Here is a 25326-nt window from a genome sequence, read left to right on the forward strand (position 1 = left end):
GTCAAGTTTGTGGACAAACTAAAGTGAAAAATAGAGAATTTTATAAGCAGTAGATTGGTCACAAGATGATTAAACCACTACAACTCATCTATAGAAGATAAAACTTTTTGAAACTGCCAGTATATAGAACTGGATTTTAGTTCAAGATATTTCAGCACAGGGATGATAATAAAATTGTAGATAATAACCATGATAACTAAGGCAGAAGTGAGAAAACTAAAAACATTTAAATTAGCATCATTTTTCTTACTTCAGAGATTGTCAAAAAGTAAAATGAGAACCATGATTACCTTGCACAATATTCAAGTGAAAGACCAAGGTAAGCTACTCACTTGCCATTTAATGCTGCCACACCAACTGTACTCCGAGCTATAGACATACTTGCTACAAATGTCCACTGCTGGCTTTGTGGATCCCACCTCTCCACTGTGTTCAGGTAGCTCCAGCCATCATGACCTCCAACAGCATAAATTGGACCTTCAAGTACAGTCACACCTAACAAATAAAAAAGTCATAAATTAATGTAATTATTTATCAATTTAGATAATTCCAATATAATGCAAATATATATATATATGTGTGTGAGCATAAATATACAGATACATGTGCATACATGTAGTATGTGAATAGACGCATACATACACACATACCCATGAAGTGGTCTGATGTTATTTAGTATAAACTCCTGTTATGAAGAAATAATTACACTAGATATATTGGAGAACATGATATATCATGAATTGATCAGTTTTATTGAAATGAATATTAGCTATATTAAAGGAAAATAAATATAATATTAAAGGAGCCTTTAGGCTTACAATAGGATACTAATTTTCAGTTTATATAATAGAACTGTTTGGTAGCACTAATAACCTTATGATTCCCTGATCTCATATATTTCTATCTGCCACACATATTACTGATCCAAGGAAACAGATACTAAGAATGGCATTATTGTTGGAGCCTGAGTGAGAAATAACATACATAAGTTATAGTTAAATGCAGTCTTATTTGAGATAATAAAAAAGAAATGTTTTGTGACTATCTCAAAGACTCATATAAACTAATACTGTAATATGTGAGCAGTATTTCAAATGAATTCAAAAAGATAAGGCCACAAATGGAACACTACTGTTTTCAATTCAACATTGATAAATGAACTCAAATCTAAAGGTTCAGAGGAAACAACTATTTTCAAAATTTTAGCTATATGCTTTTTTGTCCTATATTTACACTGTTTTCAGATTGCATTGTAGTTATTGCTTCAAACCCTTGAAAAATTAGAGTTTTATAAATGAAATCCACAATAACATTTAAAAAATTACATTTAAAAAAATTAAAAATAATTAAACAGAAAAAATGAATGAAGAATATCTTAACTATGATTATGCATATGGATAACTGATCTCTTCAGCCTTTCTATTAGTTCATTTATCTTGGATAGGCTCTGCAAAATTATAATGACATTACATTAAGTGATCAGGAGAAGAGAGTGATGGATTGCTTTGGGAAATTATCAATTACTTTCCATAACCCTATAATCTGTTAAAGCCCCCAAAGACCCAATAGGTTCAATACTAAAGACTGACCCCCCCCCCTTCCCAAAAGGTCATTATCTTTCTTTGGCTTATTATTCTCATCTGGATTTTATATTTAAGTTTCCTTAACTGTTCGTTAAAAACAAAGTCTTCTGGTACTGACAGCATTAAAAGTAATGCATGAAAATTAGGTTCTCAAACACATTTTTGCTTCATACTCAGAAAAAAGTCAAATAACATAAAGATTCATAGGAACTTGTGAAAAGATAGATTCACAAAACACTGAAAAATACCATCAGATCCTGCTCAAAGGGAAATAACCTGAGAGTTCCTATTAGGGCAAACAGATTCTGTCATGAGTCCCTTTACAATATTCAGTCGCATTTTCTGATTATTTGATTATTTTCTGAAATTCTACCCCCAGAAAGTTAACCTATTTGGGATTAGTGAAAAAATTGGATCAGGCATTCTTTCTAAAGCTTAAAAATGGAAAGTTATATTGATGGAAAACCATTCATGGGATCACAGAATAATAGATTAGAGCTGGAATGTAACCTTGAAGACCATCTGCTCCAATCTCCTTAATTTTACAAATGAGAAAACTGAAGTTCAGAAAGGTTACATTATTTTCCCAGTATTTTATAGTTGTTAGGCACCAGAAGCAGGATTCAATCCCAGGTTATCTTACTACAAATTAAGTCTTTTTCATTTTTAACTGAACTGCCCCTCATTTTCCCGAAATTTATGTTTTGATAACATATAGTTTTTAAGTCAGCAAAAATCCTTTATCTCATCTCTCTTTATCTTATTATCAAAATCATTCTCTCATCTGATTCTTATAATATGCCTGTGAAGTATCTATTACAAATATAAGTATTTTAATTTCTATATTACAGATAAGGAAATTGAGATTGGGTAATTTTTCAATGATCATATAGTAAGTAAAAGTCAAAAATAGTGTTCAAATTCTAGCTTCCCCTAAATTTCAGGTCTGGACTCATTTCTAGAGTGTCACATTGCCTCATTTAATCTATAGGTTATATGATACTAACAATTGTGTTTCTGTTGGGAATTAATGGATTACTTGGGCATTTCATTAAGAAAAATAAAATGTACTAACAGTATCTTGCTCTTTGAAATAGATGATATCTATATGTGTGCCTCTCAGTGTGTTTTCATAAGATTATATAGTAATTTAAAATATTTATTCCAGATCTTACAAGGGATTCAAGATTAGGACACTTGGTTATGAATGAAGTTAGATATAATTTTCAATTTGTTCTTAATACAGATGCAACTGATATAACAATGATGATTGATTGATTAAAATTAGAGATACTTATCAATTTTTTCAGGCACTATTTTTCCAAAGTTAGTTTATTAAAGGTGAATGCCGATTCAAGTACTCTCAATAGCACATGGAATGTTGTTCAATTATTGGAATACGGATAAATTGTTTCTACGCATTCTAATAGATCACTTGGACTGGAGTCTGTATTTGAATGAATTTTAGAACTCATAAAGAAAACAAACCAAAAAGAAACACAATTAACAACAGAAATGATTTATTTAAAATCACAAAGACCTGAGTTCAAATATAGTTTCATACATTTACCAACTTTTTGACCTTGGGCAATTAAGCTTTGTCTGCATCAATTTTCTCATCTATGAAATTAGGATAATAATAAAATATATCTCATAACATTGTAAAGATCAAATGAGATATTTATAAAGTGCCTGGAATATAAGTAAATATAAATACTATATAAAAACTTATTTCTTCCCTTTTCCTCTCATGATATGCCCTTCTCCCAAATATACAAATATGAATTCCAAGAAATAATGCATTCTTCTTGTATGTATCATTAAAATGTCATGATGCATGTGTTATTCAGTTATTTCAGACTCTTTATGATCCCATTTGAAGTTTTCTTGTCAAAAGGTACTAGAGTGGTTTGCCATTTCCTTTTCCAGTTTATTTTACAGATGAGAAAAATGAGGCAAATGGGGATTAAGTGAATCCAGGCCCAGTGTTCTACCCACTGTGCCACCCAGCTGACCCATTCATGATGAGTATTTTTGTTGTTGGAGAAAGAAATGATCAACCACTCCAGTGTCTCTGCCAGGAAAACCCCAAATGGAGTCATGAAAAATCAGATATAACCGAAATGACTGAATAAGGAACAGCAACAGGGCTCTGTCCCAGACCCTTTTGTTTTCACTCTTACTAATTTTTCACTTGGTAACCTCATCAGCTCCCATAGTTTCATTTATCATCTCTTTGACAATGATTCACAGATCTATTTATCCAATCATAACCTCTCTCCCTACTTGCACTGACTATTAAGACATCTCAAACACAATGTTTTTTAAACACCTTAAACTAGCGTGTTCCAAACTGAAATTTTTAGCTTTTCTCTGAAACTTTCCCTGCATCTGAACTTCCCTACACCTTCCTCCCAATCTCCCAGTTTTTAGCTCTCCAGACTTACAACCTAGGGGTCCACCATGATTCCTTCTTTTTTTCTCATCCCTCCCCATATCCAATCTATTGCTAAGCCCTGTCATTCCTACATTCATATCATTGCTGGTATTTGTCTCATTCTCTCCTCTGACACTCCTCTGGTGCTGACCCTTATTACTGCATGCTGGGACTACTGTTTTACTTGAATGATTAGTCTCTTTGTCTCAAATATCTCCCCTCCCTCCAGCCCATCCTCTCAGTCTAGCTGTCACGTTTCTATAATGAAAGTCTGACCAAGTCACCCACTCCTCTCATTCAATCAAGTCTGAATGTAATCTAGATCTCTAGGATTAAATGTAAAATCATCTGTTTGACATTCAAAGACTTTTATAATCAGGCATACTATCTTCCCGTTTTCTTATATCTAACTTGCCACTATCTACCCTGTGATCCAGGGATATTGACCTCCTTGCTGTTCCTTGAACAAAACACAAATTCCAGAGACTTCAAACTTCTTTCATTGGTTGTACCCCAAACCTAGAATACTTTCTCTCTTCATCTTTACCTCCTGACTTTCTTCAACGCCCAATTAAAATCTCATTCCTTATTGTTTAAGAAAGATTTTATTTATTTTGAGTTTTACAAATTTTCCCCCATTCTTGCTTCCCTCCCCCAAACCCCCACAGTAGTTTTTACATTGGTTCCAAGTTATACATTGATCTCAGTTGAATGTAATGACAGAGAAATCATACTTTTTTTTTTTTTTAGGTTTTGCAAGGCAAATGGGGTTAAGTGGCTTGCTACACAGCTAGGTAATTATTAAGTGTCTGAGACCGGATTTGAACCCAGGTACTCCTGACTCCAGGGCTGGTGCTTTATCCACTGTGCCACCTAGCTGCCCCGAGAAATCATATTTTTAAGGAAGAAAAATAAAGTAGGAGATGGTAAAATTACATAATAATGTAATGGCTTCCCCCCCCCCCCAATTTAACAGTAATAGTCTTTGGTCTTTGTTCAAAGTCCATAATTCATTTTCTGGATACAGATGGCAGTCTCCATTGCAGACAGCCCAAAATTGTCCCTGGTTGTTGCACTGATGGAATGAGTAAGTCCATCAAGGTTGATCATCATCCCCATGTTAGTCTTAGGGTGTACAGTGTTTTTCTGTTTCTGCTCATCTCACTCAGCATCAGTTTATGCAAATCTTTCCAAGCTTCTCTATATTCCCATCCCTCCTGGTTTCTAATAGAACAATAGTGTTCCATGACATACATATAGCACAGTCTGTTAAGCTGTTCCCCAATTGAAGGACATTCACTTAATTTCCAGTTTTTTGTCACCACAAACAGGGCAGCTATAAATATTTTTGTACAAGTGATGTTCTTACCCATTTTAATAACCTCTCGTATAGACCAAGTAGTGGTATTGCTGGGTCAAAGGGTATGCACAGTTTTATTGCCCTTTGGGCAATGTGTGTATTTCCCAATTAAATTTTAATCTAGCTCTAACCACACTCAGATGATATGTCCCCTAGGTTCATTGTTTAACACCTCTGGTCTAAAATATTCAAAATGTTCTTAAGGATTTGTGATCTCATCCATCTGTACATTCCCTCTAGTGATACAAATTGCAGCCCATCTTTTGTGACTCATGTACATGTCTGACCATGAACTGACTGCAAGGAGTACACTCCAAATTCTAAGGTAGGGGGCTTCTTTGTTGTGGTGTACATGATCTCCCTGCTATCTTTAAATCATGCCTTAAGAACACCAGCTTATCTTCATTTTCTGTCATATATTTATTTGATGACATCCTTAACATCTGCTCTCCAGAAAGGTTGGATGAGTTCACAGCTCCACCAGCAATGAATTAGTGTCCCAGATTTTCCATATCCCTTTCCACATTGGTCATTGTCCTTTCTGGTCATATTGGCCAGTGTGAGGTGGTATCTCAGACATGCTTTAATTTGTATTTCTCTAATAAGTAATGATAAAATCTCATTCCTTATGAGAAATCTTTCTTGAGTTTTTTTGTCTGCATTCTGAAATTATTTCTAATTTATTCTGTATTTGTTTTATTTTTATATAGTTGATTTTTATCTTGTCTGATCTATTAGTTATGAACTCTTTGAGAGCAAGGATTGTCTTCCACATTATCACCTAGCACAGTATCTGGTATCTTGTAGGCAGTTGATAAATCATTATTCATTCATTAATATTTTAATGGTTGATTAATCTTTTATTTGAGAAAATTAATTGAAATTTATAATTTTTTGCTTACTTAACAGCATAGTGTGCCTGAAAGATTTATATTTTTGTAAACTGGAATCCAAATTCATTCATCTTGAGCTTTGAATTTTCTTGAATTTTCTTCCTGTTTAGAGTATCACTTTCATCTCTTTCTTTCCAGAACCTCTTTTGTGGTCAGTGTAGTTTCCAGCAATTCTATTTAATTTATGAGGAATAATAATAATAATAATAATAATAATAATAATAATAATACTGATAGATATCATTTGTAAAGAATCTATTATGTTCCAGCACTGTATGAAGTATTTAATCTTTAAAGGAACACTGAAAAGTAACTGCTAATATTAATCCCATTGTACAGATGAAGAAACTGGGGTAAAGAGGTTAAATGACTTATGCAGGGTCACTTAGCTAATGCTTGTTTGAGACTGGACTTAAACCCCGGTCTAGCCAATTCCAGATTTAGTGCTCTAACAAACAGAAAAAAAATTCCTTCCTCCTCTATGTTCCCATGGTCCTGGATATATATATGTGTATATATATATACACATATATATAGATATAGATATATATGTGTATAAATATATATAAGTATATATAAATATATATATATACTACACTATGTCTCTCTCTCTCTCTCTCTCTCTCTCTCTCTATATATATATATATATATATATATATATATATATACATAAACATGTGTGTGTGTGTATGATTATACACACACACACACAAACACACATTTGTCTCCTGTCCTTCTGATTGCAGGACTGGTGCTCTCTCTAATGGGCCACTTAGGTGCCCTATGGATTCTCAGTTATAATAGAGGAAGACATCACACATTCAGGACTGATAGTCAAGGAGGGAGCCATTTTGGTTTGGGAAATTAAAGGAGTGAAATCATAGGGGGTTAGATTAATGAACCTTTTCTAGTAGCAATGGTAATATTTTAAAATTATGATTTCATAACTAGAAGGCAGGATGCTATGAATTGGCCAGTCTGAAGCTGGCCCAGATATTGTCAGCTCTTCATGAGTCATTCATGTACTTTATTCTGTTTCTTACTGCAAATTCTTCATTGGTCTGAACAAACCATATTTTTGTTCCTGTTCAACCAATCTAAATTATCAAAGAAGATGGGAATTTAAATCTGAATGGGACCAAAGTGATTAACTAGATCGCTCTTGTCATTTCACAAATGAGTAAACTGAGACCATCAGAGTGAAAATGATTTGCCTAATGTCAAAAAAAGATCTAGAAATCTTATCTCTTGAATGCCTAACTCAACTATTATAGTAATGATCTCTCTATATATTTTATTAATATAATTTATTATTTACATTAATTCATGTAATAGTAGAAATAGTTATTCTAGAGAAAAGATTTCTGAATATACTCTGTTTAACATATATTTTCATATATATATATATATAATACATATATACTTGCATACATACATAAACACATAGATATTTGCTAGTCTCTTCCTTTATACTGTGAGTTTCTTGAGCATAGGGAGTGTTTTTTTCACTTTCTTTGTATCTTCAGTGCATAATACAGTGCCAGACCCATAGCAGGTACTTAAATTATTATTGACTTGACTTAACTTCTAGTCTAATGGCATTTCTACTATATCACATCATTTCCTTTTGAGCATATCTTTTTGGTTCAAGATCACATTAAATTTAGTTCCAATTTTCTAATCATATCTCATTTCAATTAATAGGGATCTTAAAAATACATAGTGGAGAAATTGAAACTGATTTTCTGTTGGCTAATATAAAATTTTTACACGTATTATTGGTATTTGAAATCTGAAATTCATGAAATTAGAAAAAACAAGTTACTGTTTTGTCTATTAAATTAACTTGTTTTAGTTGTTTTTAGAGGAAAAGAATGACTATAATTGGAGAATGAGGAATTCTAATTATTTTTATTTATTTAGTATGGCAAACAAACTACTATCATATTAATAAGTTTTTACTCCATGAAAGTCACAAAGACTCCATCTCATTTATATTCTCATAACATATATATGGCCTTGTTTGTCCTTAATTGATATGTTTCTATATTTGTCTTTCCTGAATGAGATTGTAAACATCTCAAGGGCATGGTGGCCCTTAATAAATATTCATTGCTAATGATGGTGATGATTTATTTAATGGTCATGGTAGCTAATATTTGCTACCACAAAAGCAGTGACTCAGGGAATAATCAGCAGTAAAGAGCTAACTCTCAAAGCTTTTCAAAGCAAAGAACTAACAATAAATAAAATACCCAAAACACTCTCAATGATTTCTGAGTGTGGAGAGAAATAAATAAGACAAAGTAATTAAAGATGCCTAATTTTAATACCTTTAACATTTGCAGTGTATAATAATTCATAGTTATATAGTGCTTTAAGTTTTTATAATACTTTCTTCAAAAGAAGTTTGTGAAGTATGAGGGAGAGTGGTCCCAGATTCAGTGACAAATATTCTGACTTCAAATCCTGTTTTTGTCATATACCACCTGTGAGATCTTGTTTTAATCAATGAACTTCTCTGGTCCTTTGCTTTTCATATCTATTACATTAAGGTTGGACTAGATAACTGAGAAGATTGCTTGCAGCTCTGAATCCATTATCTCATAGTATAAATTTAACTTATTTTGATCTACATGTGAGGAAACTGAGTCTATAAGAGGTTAATTGATTATATAGTCAATAAACTAAGTCTTAGATGGAAATCAAACCCAGGTTCTCTTATTTCAAACCCAGCACTGTTAACTATTGTGCTTTGCTCACTTCTATGTAAAACTGTCATTTTATATCAATCTATCATTTTATCTATTTTCTACACACTGATTGGTTCTGTAGATACAATTTCAAAGAATTCTTACTATAACAGAGATTGTGCTCTACTGAGTGTAGCAAGTAGATGTATATGTGTGTGTGTGTGTATATATATTTATGTCTCTATGTAACCATATATAGACACAAATATATGTATAAATATGTATATATAGAGATATATATGTCTATATCCATAACCATATATAACAATAATATATATATATATATACAGACACACATATACATAAGTTTAAATATAAAAATGAATAAAAACAATTGTATAGTGTAATTAAAATATAAGGTAGCTTAGGAGGAAGGGTCCTAGTAAATGGGACAATCAAGAAAGACTTCATAAAGAAAAATATTGTAAGAGGCATAGACAAAATGGGAGTGCTTTCTAGGAATGGGAGAGAGTACAAAAGCCTGGATGTGAGGAAATTTGAGAAACATAGAGAAGTCCAATTTAGCTCAATCACAGAATGTAGAAGGGGAAATAATTAGCCCAGAAAAATAGGTCTCAGGTTGCTAAGATCTTGAAAACAAAAACCAAAAACAGAAAAAAGAAGGGGGTAGAGTTTGAATATCCTAGAAACAATTGGAGGCCACTGACTTTGACTGAATTAGGGGAATCACATAGTCATATGAGGTAGGGAATCATTTTGGAGGTTGTTGGGATTGGACCTGTGGCAGGGCAGACCACAGAAGGTGGAAATAGGAAGATTTGACAACTGATTTGGTATGTGAGATGAGGAGGTTATGTGGATATGTGGATATATGAAAGAGTATATGTGAGGTTAATGGTGAGATTTTAAAAATGAGAGATGGAAAGATGGTGGTACTTTCAAGAGAAATAGGGATATCTGGAAGAGGGAAGGTTTGAGAGGATAGGTAATGAGTTCAGTTTTGGACATGCTGAGTTTAAAGTGTCTTGGACATCCATTCTGAAGTATTAAAATCTAAAATAGAAATTGGTGATCCAGTATTGAAGTGTAGGGGAAATACTGGGGGTGAATATACTACACCATGAACACTTAATATGTAAATAGATAAGAGTCTTTGGTAGAGAAATGTCAGTAACTATAGAAGTTGATAGAATTAAGAATAAAGGGAATAAAATATGGAGAAAGAGGTGAAGTGGGTCTAAGATAGAGCCTATATGAAATCTTTCAGTTAGGGGATGTGAAAGGGATGATGAGGCAGCAAAAGAAGCTGAGTGAGATTATCAGAGAAGTAAGAGGAGAATTAAGATTGCAAAATTCCAGAGAAAATAGAATGTCTGGGAGGAGAGTATGGTCAACAGTGTCAAATACAAAAGACTGGAAAAATAAGGACAAAGAAAAGATCATCACATTTGTCACTAAAGATTTTGTTGGTAATTTTGCAAGGAATGGTTTCAGTTGAGTAATGAGGTGAGAAGCCACATTGCAAAGGGTTGGAAAGTGAATGAGAGTAAGAGTGGAGGCAGCAAGCATAGATGTCATTGTTTTTTCTTCAAGTTTGTTTTAGAAAAGGAACAAGCTGGCACAGTAGTGTGGCAAACTTTATTCTGTTTTAAGGGAAAAGGGGGAGGTGGGTATATTTGAAAGCAATATGAAGTAAAGTAGAAGTAAGTGAAGTAAAGTGAGGTAAAATAGATAAGAAGAGGTTTAAGATTTGAGAAACAGAGGATAATTGAGGTTGAATTTGCTGTAGAAAATGGGAAGATACCATGCACTTTTTTTAGTGGGGAAAAAAGACAGATACTATTTGATAGAGACTGGAAAGGAAGAGAGTGTGGAAGATAGTGTCAAAGGATTTTGAAATGAAAAGAAGGGGAAATAGGTAGTTCAAGTCAAATAGCCCCAATTTTCTCAGTAAATCATAGTCAAGATAATTTCTACTCAGGCCTCTCACAATTGCCTTTTTCAGTTGAAAAGAGGAAATCTGGGATAGTGTCTATGGAGAGTGAGATGGGAAGTAATTAGAGAGGGAAACAATAATTGTCTTAAAGCAAATGTGTCCAGGTGAAATTTAATTACATGAATTAGCATTATACACCGTTAGCAAGGTTGCAAGACTTACTCCAGAAGTATTGCATCAACTTCTGAATTAGGTAAATCCTGAGATTGATCCAAGACAGAGTTTTGGCAATAAGTGGGGATCTTGAAATAGTTTACTATTGGGTTAAGAATAGAGAGTGAAGAAACTGAAGTTCAAGCAGGGCTAACAGTTGGAGAATAAGTAGTGGGAAGTTAATGAGTGCAAAGAATGTGTTTAGGAAGGATGAGGCTCAAGGAGAGGTAGAAGGATAGGAGGTTAAGACCAGAATTTCTGATTAGAGTAGTGAACCTTCTAGGAGTTAAATAGAAAAATCTAGTTTGTGTAGCAAGAACCATATGGAAAGTGTGATCTTAACTGGTGAAGGGAGTACTAAAATTATCAAAGGTAATTGAATTATTAACATAAATACAGGGTGGGGTACCAACTGATGATCAGTTCATTATAGCAAGGGATGATAGGATTCAAGTTGGGGATGATTTAAAAGTGTCCTGAAGGAGACTGTTTCTGTAAGGCAGCACATAGCTAGAAGAGTTACTTTATTCTTATATCATAAGCCAGCACAATCTTAGAGAGAGATATCAACACCAGGACTAGTAAATTGGGTAATAATGGTTATTGAATGTTATATGGAGAAAATAGCTTTGAGTTTTTTCTTGTTAGTTTGTACTCATATCACTTCATTTTCCACCATAATCCCACTTATGTCACATAATCTCTGTGAAATATTCCCAAAACTGAACAAACCACAGATTTAGATTATAAATGAATATCATTTACTAAAAACAGAAAATGATTGCTAACATTTATATAATGCTTCAAAGTTTGTAAAGCAATTTACCTGTGAAATTTCATTTTATCTCACTTTGAAGTCTTCTGAAATAATTCCTTTAACCAGCCTTATAAAACATGTAGTGGCAACTACAATTGTTCCATATCTTGTTCCTAAAATGAAATGCTGTACTCATATTTTAACATATTATTTCAGATACGATTTTCACATTGAAGATTTCAATGGAACCTTCACCTACCCTTGCTCTAGATACTATATTTCCATTAATATATAGTTAGTCTTGACCAATGGTGTCAAACTCAAATAAAAATGGAGACCATTAATATATACATAAGGGTCTCTGCAGCTGCATGCTGATTTAATTTAAAGATGTAATATTATTCATTTTTATTGCATTTTCATTTATTTTTAAAAAATATTTCCCAATTAAATTTTAATCTAGCTCTAGCCACACTCAGAGGATATGTCCCCTGGGTTCATTGTTTAACACCTCTGGTCTAAAATATTCAAAATGTTCTTAAGGATTTGTGATCTCATCCATCTGTACATTCCCTCTAGTGATACAAATTGCAGCCCATCTTTTGTGACTCATGTACATGTCTGACCATGAACTGACTGCAAGGAGTACGCTCCAAATTCTAAGGTAGGGGGCTTCTTTGTTGTGGTCTACATGATCTCCCTGCTATCTTTAAATCATACTTTATGAACACCAGCTTGTCTTCATTTTCTGTCATATATTTATTTGATGACATCCTTAACTCTGGTTCAACTTTTTATTTTTCATTATTTATTATTTTTAATATTATTTATGATATTACTCGATCTAGCTTATGAATGTTATTCATTTTAATTCTTTACTTTAGAGACCACAGCATTTCATTATTCATAGTCAGACAATTTTACTGTTAGATATTGGTATCAAAGAAGGTGAATCTTTGTTTCATTAAAAGTTTTGAAATTTCCCTTAAAGGAACCCTGTCCAGCTTTTTCTTTTCCTGTTAAAATCTGGGCTAAAGTCACTGTCCATTTGCAGTAACTGCCCAAAATAGAAATATGAGTGAGGTAGTATGTGGTGTGTATGTGTGTGTAATTATACAGATGGAGTCATAGGTTGTTACAGATTCAATTGTTTGCCAAAATCTGGAAATTGTATATTTTCATTGTCTTGTATGTTAGTGTTTCAGTCTGAATGATTTAATTTAATTTATCTCTATGGAGATAGCTCTCCTGTTGGGGGCTCTATAATATTCTAGGGTTTGATATAAATATTACAACTTTGTATGCAAAAGGAACACCTGGAGGGTCTTATCTTCTATAATGAATTCTTCAACTATGGTTCTTTGCTGGATCTGCTCCCTGATAATGCAGTAAACCTTTGGAAAATATATATCTGCCTACTTTATTTCTCACTTGATATTAATAACAAGGAGCCATTAAATAAAGTTATTTTCTGTTGTCTTTAAGACTGTTGAAAATGTTCATGTACATGTGGAAGAGACAAAGAGTTGGAAAAATGTTTTTTAAGACAACCTTTGTCCTTAGGTCAAATCTTAAAACAATATCCAACAGAGAATTTAGAACTGAAAATGTTAATTTTTTTCAAAAATAGTCAACAAATATTAAGTACAGTGAGATCTTCTATACATGCTCTTTTAGTCATTTATTATAATAAAACATGTGATCTATTATGGAATATTGCTTGAAAGAAACTGCTTGCATTGGACTAGTACCTACATCAAGGAAACTCGCAATGTTTATATTATTTTAATAAAAAATATAGATGAATAGGACAGTAGGTAACATTCCATTATTGGAATAAGCATGCATCCACACACCAGACTTGCCCAGGGAGCGCTTGTGGTCAATCCCAGACCAGAGCACAGGCAGGTGAGCAGTTAGAACCTCTCCTAAAACAGTGATTTGTCATCAAACACAGATGAGGATTAGCTAATGGGTGGGAGTTTTGATGGGGATGGGTGAAGAGGAGTTGTATGAATTTTATGATGAATAAAACTGGAGTTCAATAACTTTATGTAATTCTTTTTTTTTCAAATTTCGGGCCTCAAAATTAAGGTGTATCTTATACATGGGGAAATATGGTACATTGGTATTTGATGATGATTATTTGGTAGCCTTTGGCAGGTTATTATAGGATTAAAATTATTCTCACACATCTGATACCTTTCCCTCTTCAGATATCTTGTAAATTCACCTTTCTAAGCACTCATGATTGTGTACAGCAAAGATCTACCCTAAGATTATTTAAATTAAACCCAAGTGGTAATTTGACCTTGGTTGTCTCAAATGCTAATTCTCCTTTTATAAGCTGTCCAAGTATAGCTGCCTTGCCATCCTTGATCCTGAAAAGGATTTTGTTATAATTCATATACACACATACATATACTATTTCCCATTTTCTCTGAATATTTATTCTGACCATTTTCTGATTATTTATTTTGATTATTTTCAAGTTCATTATTTAAGGGGTCTCTGAATGATTTTGCTTAGTAGGATCTCTTGCCAAACTTTCTAGATGAGCTTTCCCTCTCCACCTCTATTATGATGATTTCCATCCTCCACTTTCATTCTCTGTAAGATTATGCAAACTTGTTTATATTACCCTTATCTACCATATTTTCCTATTTGGTAAATAAATAGATATATTGCTTGGCACATCATAAGCCCTTATTGTATATATTGATTGATTGTCATTTAAGTTTTTTTTTTAATTCCTGCTTTTTTATTATAGCAACTGACATATATCAGATAAACTACTGAATGAAATCATTGCAATTGATGTCTATATTTTTTCTTCTGTCTTTATCCTATGTGTTATCAATTTCTTGTTCAAATAAGCCAGTTTTGAGTTATTTCTATTTCTTGCCCTGTTTTTTTATACTCATTTTAATTCTTCTCTATTTATTTATTTCCTATTGTATTTCCTATTCCAATGCTCTAAACGCAAAGAAACAGCTCATTTAGCAATGGCTCCCAAATTAATAACTAACTCTTTCCTATCCATGTAAATATATTCTATTGCATTTTTGGGAGATGGTGTTATTTGGTGCATAGTATATTCAAGACTTTTTAATTCTATTCTAAAAGAACATAATCACGATCTATGGATTTAAGACTTCCATGTAATCTACAAATCTTTGGTCTCTCCCATTTTTTATTTCTCATCTATATTTGCCAAGATTTTTTTACTGTCCTCACCCATTCCTTCCTTTTCATTAAGTATTAAGTATCAAAGGATATATTGAATTAATTTACGAGCTCTTATTCACCTTCTTATAGAATTTCTCTACCTGATTGTCCCCTGCAATATATTGCTCAATAAACTGATGATACTTTCATGATAATCTTTTCATAAGCACTGAAATAAAAGATGAACAAATTTCCATGTCTTTGTACTCTAAATTAAGTCAGGTTCACCAAGACCTTTATTTATCATTACAAGTAGAACATATGAGCCATTATTTGATTTATTCTATCTGATTTGTTTATAGTGAAAATTTCAATATGGAAATGATTCATTTCCTCCAGAAGTAAGTACTCTTGTTGGATACCAAACATAGCTTAGCCACTCAGTCAACAAGCATTTATCATTTATTTATGATGTGTCAGGTGCTATGTTATGTTACAAAGGGAGACAAATTCACATTTAGAGTGTTAGCATTTCAGAGAATCTAAAAATTAGTAATTCTTAGCGTAACTTGCTCTTTTTTATATCTAATCATATCTCTGCAGAAGAAAAATCAGCCTTCATAGGACTGAGTGCCATTTTGTATTTTTCTTTATTTTAGGGGTTGCTCTGGGCAAGGAGATAGCCTACTGAGCAGAAAGGTGGTTCATTGGATGGAGCACCAGAGGAAGGCAAGAAAACCTGAGGCCAAGCCTTAGATACATACTAATGGTATAACCCTGGATAAATCACTGAATCTCTTTTTACTTCAGTTTCTTCAACTGTAAAATGGAGATAATTACATCTCCCTCCCAGGGTTGTTATGAGGATCACATGAGATAATAATTGTAAAATGTTTTAGCATAGTGAATACTTTTTTTAAATTGATGTTCAGTCATATGTTTGATTCTTTGTGACCCCAAGAACCATAGCATGCCAATACTATTCTTGGGGTTTCCTTGGCAAAGATATTGAATTGATTGTCATTCCATTCTTCAATGGATTTAGGCAAACAGAGGTTAAGTGACTTTCTCAAGGTCACACAGCTAGTATCTAAGTCTGGATTTGAATTCAGGTTTTTCTGACTCCAAGTCGAGTGGTGGAACTAGATGACTCAGTAGGAAGTAGTATCATTACTAGTATTTCTGATGAGGAACTTTTCTGTACTTAGTCTTACTTTTGTAAATCAGTTAATTGGCAAAACTATCCCTACCTCATAGTCATGTCCATTTCATGCTGGGTCATAAGGGTCAGGCTCTTTCTCATATCCTGAGTCCAAAAGGATCTGAGATATTATGAATTTTCATTATATTATTCATAAATTTGAAGTTGCAATTAAGGAAAACTTAACATGTGGTTTGGGATACTCCATTTTTATTATCTTATGTTTGTAGAGGGAATTATTTGAAAAGATGTATACAAGATTTCCTAAACATTTAGCTCTGATAAATTTCTGTCAGATGAAAGAGAGATAGAGGGTAGGTCTTAAACTCAAAAAGACCTGCTCTAGACTCAGATTTCTCTAATACAATAAATTTGTGACCATGGAAAAAAATTCTCAGTGTCCTTTTGGGTTTTTATTTTGTAATTGAATTATTTATCTGAATACATGAAAGAAGTTTCTGAAGAGGAGATCCTGTACACTCTTAAAATCATAGGTCTAAATCAAATCAATTTCTTTTAATTAGATTTAACTGGAACCTTATAGGTACTTAATAACTATGTATTGATTAAATGATTGATTGAATGGCTGACATCTAATATTTTACACTAGATAAGATTGGGCAAACTGATAAAGAAGTTGAGCATAATACTGAAGTTGGAAAGTTTCATGCATGACAATATAGAAATGATTTCAACAGAAATGGGAGAAATAAAAGAGACCTTTCTTAATTCTTATGGTAGCTACTGCCTTCTCTATTGACATCACTATTTTTATATTTGTATATATCTTATATTTTCTTATCTATGAAGAGATTTATTTGCCTGATAGAATATAAGCTTCCTAATGACAAGGTTTGCATCACTTTTGTGTTTGTAAACAAGATCATTGGTCAAATCTTGGTACATTGGTACAGAATGGGTATATTTAAAATACTTTGCAATTCAAATTCTAGGTCTATATATCCAGAAAAAATAATAAAAAATGGGGAAAATCCCACATATTCCAAAATATTCATAGCACTTCTTTTTGTAGTGGCAAAGAATTGGAAATTGAGGGGACACCTATCAATTGGAGAATGGCTAAACAAGCTATGGTACATGAATATTATGGAATATTATTGTTCTATAAGAAACCTTAAATGGTTGGACTCTAGAGAAGCATGAAATGACTTAACAGGATCTGATGCTGAGAGAAGAGAACAGAACCAAGAGAACAAGAAAAACCTTCATGGAAGCAGTCCCTCTCAGCAGTTTAGAGAGCTTGGACAACCAGCTATGAACAATACAATGCATTCCCATCCAGAGGAAGAAAAACAAAAACAAAAACAAATTAAAAAACCCTTCAGAAACTGATGAACACTTTATAAAAAATATCTCTTATGTATCTCTTTCCCTTAATCCTAATTCCTCATACTAAAAATTACTAATTTATAAATATGTTTATCACAAATAATGAACAATGTTAACCTGGTTATTCATCACAGAGGGGATGGAGGTGGGAAGGGGGAGTGGAAGGAAATATTGTAATTCAAAAATATATATAATTCATATGGATGAATGTCAAAAAAACTTTCATAATATGTAATTGTAAAAATGAAATAATCAATAAAAAATAAGTAAAATAAAATGTTTTTCAATTAATTGATCAAGTTCTACTCCCTCATTTTGCAGTCAGGAAACAGGTTCAGGGATGTGAAGGGACTTAATCAAGGGTAATTTGATTAATGTGATGACTATTGTTCAGGCATTTCAATCATGCCTGATTTTTTGTGACTCCATTTGAGTTTTTCTTTCAAAAACGATAAATTTTCAGTCTCATTTTACAGAAAAGGGAACTGACACACAAAAAAATGTTAAGTGACTTTTAAGGGTCCCATGACTAATAAATGTCTAAAACCAGATTTAAACATGGGAAGATAAGTCTTCCTCACTCTACACTTAGCACTCTATTCAGTTTCCAACCTGGAACTAAAGTGCAGGTCTTTTCACCATTGTTAGAGTATGGGTTTCATTATAGCAAACTATTCTCCTTGAGAAATGAGAACATTAAAATGTGCATTTCTTGCACAAAAATCTTCCAAAGTTGGGAAAAGAGTGTGTGAGAGAATATTTTTCTCTGAAAGCTTTTCTTGTCTAAGTTATGTTCTCATTCCTTTAAATAACAAAGAATTGAATTAATGTGCCTTGCATAAAATGTATGCCCCAAATAACAAGTAAATAGCTTCAGAAAGTAATGTAATGGCATTTGGGTTGATAAAATCTAATCAATGAACTTGGCAAACTGTTTCTTCTTCAAGCAATTGGCTTTCCTTCTCTTTGTGGTGTGTTATATTCTATTCAACAAGCATTCCAAATATTAAAGATATTAATGAATGATTGGTATGGTTATAATGCAGTTCTTTTATGCAGTTCTTCCATTCTCCATTTAGAGAATAGAAATGTAGAAGCACACAGTGTTAACGACAGCTTGCTATGGAGGATTATATCCACATATTTTGCCTGCTAGCAACAGATTAGGGAAGCTTTTACTTTAGGTTCCAGTGATTTCATTAGGGTGGGGACACCCATAAACTTCACAAATCATAAGCCTTCTTCACTAGTCAATACAGTACACATATACACTTTAATGAATTTTTTGTGAGTTGCTTTGGCCATAAAAACTTAATATTTACTTGCCACTTTTCTGGTGAAGATTCTTTGAATTTAGCTGGTGTCTAGTCCTCAGATAACAGATACAGACTCTGTCATTAGGCACATATAGCCAAACTACCTCTAATGGCAATGTGTATGAAATCTTGGTCATCCCCGTGTTGAAATAAGTCATCATCAGGGAAGAATTTTAATACAACTACATTCATATTAGGAAGATATGGCATTTCTTATTTCCTTTAAAAAATCAGATTGTATTTTTTATTTTTAACATGTGATTTTATTGTTATTAAGGCATCCCAGATAAGAACTTTCTCTACCAAAATATTAGGTCTGAAATTTATAATTTTAGAGATTTTTGTAGGACACTGAGAGGTATAATGATTTCCTTGGTCATACAATCAATTTGAATCCAGGTTTTCTTGACTAAGATGCCAGTTCTATATTGCATCCCGTGACTGCTCTATGAGAGGTATATGTATGTGTGTATGCTTGTATGTATATATGTTTATACCTATGAATCTATCTTGTTTAGTCATTTCGGTCATGTCTGACTCTTCCTGACCCCATTTAGGGATTTCTTGGCAATTATATTTGAATGGTTTGCCATTTCCTTTTCCAACTCATTTTACAGATGAGGAAACTAAGGTAACAGGATTAAGTGACTTATCTAGAGTCAATCAGTTAGTAAAAATTTGAGGCTAAATTTGAACTTGGATCTTCTTGACTCCAGGTTTGGACTCTATGCACTGTGTCAATTAGCTGAGTTTGTACAAAAACTAAATCTAGATATTATCAGAGAAAAATAGAAACCATTGGTAATTACAAAAAGTTGACAAGAAACTAAAAGAACAAGTATAATAATCAACCTAAAATTTTTTGTAAAGAATATTGGAAGGGAATTTGTTAAGCTCATAGATAGTAGTATATCTCTATCAAATAAGCTGTGTGTCTTCACTTCCACCTCAGAGAATCTTTTGTTTTTCATAGTACAATTCAGGAATCCACTATTCTTTGAAGGCTTTTCTGATTCATCCAGCTGTCAGCACTGTTTCCTAAATTGGCCTTTTTGAATATTATATATATATGTATAAATATATATATATACATATATATGCATAAATATATATATTTGAGTTTACTTATGTGTGTTCATGCTATATCTCCCCAGTAGCATGGAAACCCCTTATTAGCAGGAATTATTTTTGTCTTTGTATGTACAGTGACTAGCAGCGTTTCTGGAACATAGTAAGTATAAGCATGTGTGTATGTCTGTATATTTGTTTGTGTATGTGTGTGTGTGTGTATGTGTGTGTGTGTGTGTGTGTGTGCAACTGAATTGTGTCAAATATCTAGTAAATACACTCAGTTTTGAAATGGCAAGGAGTAGCATTTAGAGTTGAAATGAAGAAACAATCATCTAGGGACCTAAAGCAGTATCCTACACAGTGATAAATTTGCTTTTATCATCTATTTCAGGGGTTCTAACCTGGGTTCCATGGACTTCTGAGGTCATGGATACATTTCATGGCACTCATAAACTTGAATATTGAAAAATTCATCTTGATTTACATTCATTTGCAACAATATTTAAAATATCCTTCAGCTATTTAAAAAATAGCACTAGGGGCAGTTAGGTAGCATAGTGGATAGAGCACTGGCCCAGGAGTGAGGAGGACCTGAGTTCAAATCCGACCTCAGACACTTAATAATTGCCTAGCTGTGTGACCTTGGGCAAGCCACTTAACCTCATTGCTTTAAATAAATTATTTTATTTTTTTTTTTTTAGATTTTTGCAAGGCAAATGGGGTTAAGTGGCTTGCCCAAGGCCAGCAGCTAGGTAATTATTAAGTGTCTGAGACCGGATTTGAACCCATGTACTCCTGACTCCAAGGCCGGTGCTTTATCCACTACACCACCTAGCCGCCCCCCGCTTTAAATAAATTTTTTAAAAAATTAAAAAAAACCATCACTAGGTTCTACTAGCCCAACAAAGGGGTCCAAGACACAAAAAACTTTGAGAAGCCATAGGATGATGCATGAATAACTTTTTTAGATATACTCTCTATCTATTTGACTCATTTTTTCTCACCCCCTTTTATTTTTCTCTTTTTTTTCCTCTCTTCTCTTTCCCTCTCTCCCTTCTGTCTCTATCAATCTGTTTATTCCTTTTCCCTTGCCCCAAAAGAATCTAAGATTTTTTCATTAGTGTTAGAAATTTAATAATACACAGCATTTTTCTAATCCATTTTAAAATCATATCATTTTGTGATTCTATTCATTTGGGAAATAAGAGTATAAGGCTGATTTCCTTGAAATGTATGATTTAATATAGAAGAACTGGAATATAACACAGTAAATCGTATAGTGCCTTGAAACTAATGGGTACTCAAAAGTATTTGTTGGGTGAATGAATGTACTTTCACATTTAATTTTAGCTTTCAAATCCTCCCAAATAACTTTGAAAAAACAACGAAAGCTTGACTCTTCAGAAACATTAACACAAATTGAAGGAAATCAAAGTTATGAAATCATAAATTCTCAATCAGCTAAGGAATAGGACCCATAGGAAGGCATAACTCTAGTTATATAGTTATAAGATCATAGAAGGTCATATAATGAAAGATATTTAAATTTATTCTGTCCTTCATTTTGGGCATGTGGAGACCCTAAACCAAATAGTATTTGTCAAACATCACGTATGAGTCACACAAGCAGAGGATGATTTTTTTTTTAATACTATGGCTATTTTTCACATTCACACCTATCAAATTTGCTATATTTCCATTTTTTTTGATAGCACTCCCTCTGCTTTAACCATATAAATCTGGTCAAGCCTACACCAGACAAATATTTCATGAATATTATCAATGTCTTCACTTCTGAATGAACTGCATGGAAGATCACTCATTTATTACTAAAAGTAACAGACAATATTGTATTATTGGTAATACTTTTTAAAGACCAGAAGTGTAATTTCATTAGTAAGGGTAACTTCCAAAATGGAAACTCCCTCTACCAGTACAAATGGACACATGCCCTGGAAGTTATGAATTCTAGAGAGTAACCTGGAGCGCTGGAAGGGTCAAGTGACTTTCCCAGAAATATTCAATTGATATGTTTCAGAGACTAGTATTGAACCCAGGACTTTCAATCTTTTTTTTGTTTTTATTTTGCAAGGCAATGGAGTTAAGTGATTTGCCCAAAATCACACAGCTAGGCGATTATTAAGTGTCTGAGGTCGGATTTGAACTCAGGTACTCCTGACTCCAGGGCCAGTGCTCTATCCACTGTATCACATAGCTGCCCCCTAGGACTTTCTATCTTTAAGCAATCTGTCTAAGCACTATTGCATCATGACTCTTATCACTGCATTAAACTAAAACCTGCTGTTACCTTTTAAATTTTCTCTTAATGAAAAATCAGAAGGTTTAATGGAAAATAAAACATGTTCTTTTATTAAATTATTTATCAAAGTTAGCAGTTTCTATAATTATCAAAAACTGACTTCCATTTAGCTTTTTTAGCTATGAAAATAAAGTTATTTCTTCTTTGGGGAGGTAGGCTAGAATGAGCTAGTTTGTTCCTGACTTAATTGGTTAACATGGTCAAAGCAAAATGAGTCTTATTCAATACAAGGGATAATTTGGTCATGCATAGGATATCTAAATGCAAACATGTGTGATCTTATGTTTGCATAAGGACAGTTCTTTGAGTAAGAGGTGTGGGTATATGTGTACAAAACCCATTGATTTCAATTGTTAACATTTTGCTATACAGCAGTATCACTTAGGGTTTTGTACATAGGCCAAGATAATAAACATTAATTACAAAATCTCTTAAAGATCTTTTAGGACCATGAGGCACATTTAGATTAACTGATAAAATACTAATTATTTAAAGTTGAATCTAAGAACTGGATATTTCCAATAGCATATATTAGTAGATTGAATGTTAACATATTCTATTAGGACTCACACATCTGTGTAAAATGGTTCTCTATTGTAAATAAATAGGAAGACTAGATGGTGAAGAATTAACTGAGGAATCATATACATTAGAGAAGGATTCTAAAGAAGAATTCTAAGATTCTAAGATTCAATAAAAATTATAAAAATCCTTTTGCTTCTCCTATAAGGGAATTATCTGGAGATAACAAGTAGACATGTTCCTGAAATGATCTCTAATTAATTTCTTTGAGCAAGAAGGGAAAACCAAACTATATTTTTTGGATTCTGAAAAATTTCAAGTTAATGATTATATTTTTATGTACACTTTTATTTCTCAAATTATTAAAAATTAATATTATGACTATAAAGCCACTTTCAAACTGAATTCAAGATACCATAATTACTTATATATACACAACTATGTATTTAGGGTACTTTCTACATTTGGAAATAATGTACATTCCAACTATAAAGACAATTATTTGAAGATGATGATGATGATGATTGTTTGTCCTTCATTCTCAAAAAAGACCATAACAAAAGGGAGGTGAATTGCATTTGAGTGAGGGGGTGCTATGCTCGGTCACCAGCCTCACTTTCTCTTCCATAGCCATCTGTATTCGGTGACCAGATATGAATCAGGATCACTAGAGATGACCCTGGATATGAGGCAACAAGAGTTAGGTGACCTGCCCCAGCTCACACAAAAAGTAAATGAGGTGGGATTTGACCAAGGTCCATGTTCTATACCTAGTGGTATAGTTGATGGTTGATGACCACCATTCTACCTTTACTCAGCTTGGTTATATCTCATAAAAACTTAAATTGATTGACTTGATATCAAACATTACATTCATTGGTCTGGATTCTTTGTTCTATATCAACCTGAGATTTGTTTGAAATAGGTGTTTACTTTGATAAAAATTATTGTTGCATAAAATTAAGTGATAATATATTTCCATTTAATAATAGAAAGTATATACTGATAAGATGCTCTCATGTCTTAGACCTAGCCCACACTGCATTTTCAAATAATTATTTTTTGCTTTAAAGGCACAGTATCATATGAAAATCAAAGTAGAATCCTCATTAATAAAATTGCTAATAATTAGATGGCATGTGACTATTTGGTTTTAAATCAAAACAAATGTAAGTGGCACTTTCAAAAAGAAAGAAGAGAACTGAACTTTAAAAAAAATTATTATCTTGTCTTGCCTTGAAGAAAATATAGTTCTCATCACCAGCACCCACATCAATCAGTCAAAACATTCAGCTCTATTTACTGCTAGCCAGCTTTAATCTCACTGTAGACTATTTTAGAAACTTTCATTCTAGAGATAACAGGCCAAATCTCTACTTTTATTAACAGTTATGCTTTTTATAATCCTTGTTCCTTATTTCCTTTCCGACTTTTTTGCTTCTTTCTTTGAAGTTTACCTAACTTCCAAACTCTTATTTTCTGTTATCTGCTTGATCATTTTAATCCCAATTTTTAACTGTTTCACTTTTTTATTTATCTCCATATCTTTAAAATGAATCTGGAAGGTCTTTTGACACCAGATCTAGAACTTTATTAACTGAGTTATCTAGATGTCTGGGGAAGGTATGTTTTGGGGAATTCTGCCTTAGCTTCAGCTGACTTTTCAAGGAACAATACTGTTCTCCTTTAAAAAAAAAATAATGAACTATATTCCTCAACAGTAATAATAGTGGGAAAAAATTCTTCCTTCTGGACAAAAAAAGTGTCTGAGGAGAAATATCCTAGAAAATTAAATAACATTCAAAATTTACTTTTGTCAACCTGTCTTCATAAAGATCAGAAAAGGTAGGAAATGGTGACTTTTCTTCACTATCTTTTAATATTAACATACTTCCTGTCTATTATTTTTAATTCTAGTTTAAGCAGTGAGAATTAACTATCTCAATTTGCTTTTAATGAGCTAACTTTACTATTCTGTCTTAAATCCTTAAGATCATATTGGCAGGATACCCATCCCAATAAAAATCAAGACTTAAGCAACAAGGTCAGGGACCCAATTTTTAATCACTTTGTCTTTCATTTTTTCCTTCCTTTTAAAAGTTTTACTTCCTTTTAAAAGTTTCATAGACAATAAAGTAAATTTCAATACTAAATGTGTATGCACTAGTGACAATTGATAGATGATAGTAAGGTATACCCTAATTGCTTGTCAATCACAAATGCTTAGGAAATTTACAATCAGAATCTCAGACTCCTGTGGCCATTCAAATTGACCAGTTTTGTGACCTGGACAAATAATTGAACCTCTATATACCTTAATATACTAATCTGAAAAATGAAAGGACATACTATATAGATATTCTTTGTAATTTCTTCAACAGGGACAGGGAATCAAGAGGTTACACTATAGAACACACTCTCTCAAATCCTTTCCACTGTTTTGATTTTTTTATTCTATAATTTGGAATAAATTCTTCATACTTCA

At 32.7% G+C, this 25326-nt stretch overlaps 1 protein-coding gene across 1 annotated transcript in view; it reads right to left on the reverse strand.

Annotated features, from left to right (window-relative positions):
- Positions 1–25326, reverse strand: part of KLHL1 (kelch like family member 1) — a 529576-nt gene that overhangs the window by 69401 nt on the left and 434849 nt on the right. Inside the window, exon 8 of the mRNA XM_074192758.1 lies at positions 333–495. Within this exon, the coding sequence (XP_074048859.1) occupies positions 333–495 (163 nt within the window). The remainder of the gene's footprint in view (positions 1–332; positions 496–25326) is intronic.

Source organism: Macrotis lagotis, chromosome 6, assembly GCF_037893015.1.
Source record: "Macrotis lagotis isolate mMagLag1 chromosome 6, bilby.v1.9.chrom.fasta, whole genome shotgun sequence".
Classification (NCBI taxonomy): Eukaryota; Metazoa; Chordata; class Mammalia; order Peramelemorphia; family Peramelidae; genus Macrotis; species Macrotis lagotis.